Here is a 3926-nt window from a genome sequence, read left to right on the forward strand (position 1 = left end):
TAAAAATACCCCTATATGCCAAATTTCAGTGTCACACGTCATGTAAAACTCATGAAAATGACATTAAAGATTTCTCATGGCGGCCATCTTGGATTTCAAAATGGCGGCCGACCCGATGGTCAAATCACTTGGGGCCGGCAATTTTTGAAATCAGCACCCCAAATTAAGCCTATATGCCAAATCTCAATACCGCAGTTCATATAAAACTCGAGAAAATGATTGCAATAATATATCATGGCGGCCATCTTGGATTTCAAGATGGCGGCCATTTAGCCGCCGGCCAAATGGTCAAATTGCTGGGGGCCGGCAATATTTGAAATCAGTGCCTCAAAATACCCCTATATGCCAAATTTCAGTGTCACATGCAATGTAAAACTCAAGAAAATGACATTTAATGATTTTTCATGGCGGCCATCTTGGATTTCAAAATGGCGGCCGACCCGATGGTCAAATCGCTTGGGGCCGGCAATTTTTGAAATCAGCGCCCAAAAATACCCCTGTGTGCCAAATTTCACACTTTCTGCCAGATTCGAGCATCTTTTTCACATATCTACTGGACTACAGAGTAGTCCAGTAGGACAAGAATCGCTTCTTGGCCCCTGTCAACGGCGAGAAGGAGATCATCCATCAATTTGGCAAGTGCGGTCTCTGTTGAATGGAAGTGTCTATATGCAGACTGCATAAGTGGGAACAACCCGTGTTCATGCAAGTAGGCGCGTAGTTGTACCGAGACGACTTTCTCCAAGATCTTAGCAATGAACATGAGGTTCGCAACAGGCCGGTAGCTTTTCATATCATTGTGGTCCAGTTTTGGCTTCTTCAGGAGAGGCATAACCAATGCTGACTTTAACATATCAGGCATGGTTCCCGATGAAAGGGATGAATTTATGATTCGAGTTACATGAGGTAACAGTTCATCGAGACACGCTTTCACAAGCCACGTTGGTACCGGATCAAGGTCACAATACTTTGAAGGGCTTTGGCGGATGATCATCTTTACCTGGTTCTCAGTGACAGGCTCAAACTCTGTGAAGCTGTGCATAAGTGTAGATGTCATAGAAGCTCCCACTAAAGAACCAGGTACATCATTTACTATCGTTTGGATTTTGTTGTGGAAGAATTCTCCAAATCTATCAGCTAACTCCTTGTCATCGTCATGATCTGGAAGGATCGATTCACGAGATGGATTGGAAAATCTTCTGACGAATCTGAACAGTTGTTTAGTGTCACATCCGGCTATTTCTGCGGTCAGATGGTCGGTCTTTGCTTTCTTCAAGGTTTCATCATGTTGTTTACACGCATCACGATATATTTCCTTGTGAATCTCAAGACCGGTCTTCACCATCTTCCGTTCGGCTTGCCGCCTTTTCTGCTTGGATCTCCGGACCGCTTCCGTGTACCATGGGGCTCTAGGCCTCAAGGATACACGAGTTAACTTAGCGGGGGCGTGTTTGTCAAGGAGATCCTGGAGAACATTGTTATACTCATCAACTGCTTCTGATAGGTTAGACGCACATGATTTAGAGAGAACAGAATTTTTGATGTCTTCTCTAAATTTCTCTAAGTTGATACTACGTAACTTTCTGCACGTTACTACTTTCTTTGAAGACACGGGCCGTTCTAGGTTCATGGAAGTTAAGATCGCATCATGATCAGACGACAGTCCTGTGATTGACTCTAGGTCCAATATAAGCTGATCAACTTTCCTTGTAATAAGAAGGTCCAGTGTATGCCCTGCTCTATGTGTTGGTACGCTGACATGTTGCAGGAAACCAGCAGAATCGAGGGCATTAATAAACTTTTCAGCATCACGGTCCTGCCTATCATCAACATGGATGTTAAAATCTCCAAGGATAAGAGGAGTATGGTCGATGACTGATATCATTTCAAGCAATGATGAGAATTCTCTCAAAAACATGAGAAATGTCAGTTTGTTCTGTGGTGATGGTGGAGGTCGATATATGGCGTAGATTCTGACTACCGATGCAGACGATGTTCGGACAGTCATATCTAGAGTTTCGAAGGAGTCAAATCTGTGGCAAGTGTTCTTAACTACTTTGATCGATGAACGATATATCACACATATACCACCTCCTCGTACAGTTTTCCGTGGTTCCTGTAAAATGTCATAGTCTGGCAAAGTAGACTTCAGATCTGCGATGATGTGGTGATCATTATCATCACCTCTTAACCACGACTCAGTAAGTATGAGAACATCTAGGTCATTCTCTAGAATCATGTCACAGATTTGAGTTACTTTAGAGGTCATTGATCTGGCGTTCCACAAACACATTCGAAGATGTTTGTCGTCTTCCTTTTGGTTAGAACGACGATGAACCGGGTTGTCTGTCAAGAGAATAAGATTTTGAGATCTGCGGCTAGGGGGACAAGGGTATATTCTTGGAAGACTAGGACGCTGGTTTGTAACAACTTGTATATTGAACTTGCGCCTCATTATACCCCCTCGATAGCCACGCTTTGTCCGCCGGGCAATGTTCAAATCCTTCAATACCTGCCATTCATCTGCGGTGAAAGGGCGAGATTGACGGCCGTGATTGACAATGTCAAGCTCATTGATGCGTAATAGCTCGTCCCGTGAATAGGAATGCTTGGCCATTGCGAGTAGGCAATATATCAACGTACATGTAATGAAGACATATAAAACACATACGCCGACAAAATTTGGACAAAGTTTTTTTGAACTGAAAATGCTCATGTTCTCGTAGGCAGATGAGAGGAAAATACTTCCAAGTATGTCCGAAGGTACTTACAATGATATTAACAACTACTTTTGCTGCCAGAAAGTCCGAATGTTCGATAAAATCAGTAAAATTCAGGCGAAATTGACGAGCAAAATATTTAACAGTGCAGCCATCGAGAAGGGCGCCACCACAAATAGACACTTTGGTGGTCATTTCATTGGAACTCATTTTGATATCGTTACCAATACTAGCATTTACCTTTAACGAGCTGTGACCTTTGACCTGCGGACTCCGAATTCAAACTTAGCCTGTATTTTGGTGTCATCTGCCTAGACACCAAACATTTTTAAAATCCATTAAATATTTTTTGAGTTTTTGCGCAGAAACCAATTCGCATATTTAATGAGATGTGACCTTTGACCTTCATGCCGACTCCAACTTGCATATTTAATGAGCTGGAAATAAACTTGCATATTTAATAAGCTGCGACCTTTGACCTGCAGACTCTGAATTCGAACTTAGCCTGTATTTTAGTGTCATCTACCTACACATCAAACAGTTTTGAAATCCATTAAATATTTTTTGAGTTATTGCTTGGAAACCAAGTGGGAAGACGGACAGATGGAAGGACAAGGGCAACGCTTAATGCCCCCTACGGACTTCGTCTGCGGGAGCATAAAAACCCGGAATTGTCATGTATCACGGGTGCACCATCTCACTATTCATTTTGTATTTTCAACTTGCCACACTGTAAAAACTGTGGTGTTAAACCTGACACCAGTAGGTGTCTATAGAGGACCACACACTGAAGTGCTAAAATTACACACTAGAGATTGAATGTAACACCACTTTAAATGTAACAACCAAAAATGTTGTAATAACACCTAATACTGTCAATTTAACACCGGGGTAAAATGACTGGTGTGTTCCTCTATGTACACCGGTTAACACCACAGTTTTTGCTGTGTATCAACCAATGAACAAATTGAGACCTTTGAACCAACTTGCATATATAATGAGCTGTGACCTTTGATCTTTGAATTTGAACTTAGCCTGTATTTTGGTGTCATCTACCTACACACCCAATTTTTTTTTAATCTGTTGAATATTCCATAAGTTATCATGCGGAAACAAACTCGTATATTAAATGAGATGTGACCTTTCAACAGCAGACTCTGAATTCAAACTTAGCCTGTATTTTGGTGTCGTCTACCTACACACCAA

At 41.9% G+C, this 3926-nt stretch overlaps 1 protein-coding gene across 1 annotated transcript; it reads right to left on the reverse strand.

Moving 5' to 3' along the window:
* Window positions 1–550: 550 nt before the first annotated feature.
* Window positions 551–2617, reverse strand: LOC135157070 (uncharacterized). The gene has a single exon (XM_064111553.1). It carries the CDS (start codon window positions 2615–2617, stop codon window positions 551–553), a length of 2067 nt encoding a protein of 688 aa, XP_063967623.1.
* Between the last annotated feature and the right edge of the window lie 1309 nt (window positions 2618–3926).

Source organism: Lytechinus pictus, chromosome 16, assembly GCF_037042905.1.
Source record: "Lytechinus pictus isolate F3 Inbred chromosome 16, Lp3.0, whole genome shotgun sequence".
NCBI classification, from domain to species: Eukaryota; Metazoa; Echinodermata; class Echinoidea; order Temnopleuroida; family Toxopneustidae; genus Lytechinus; species Lytechinus pictus.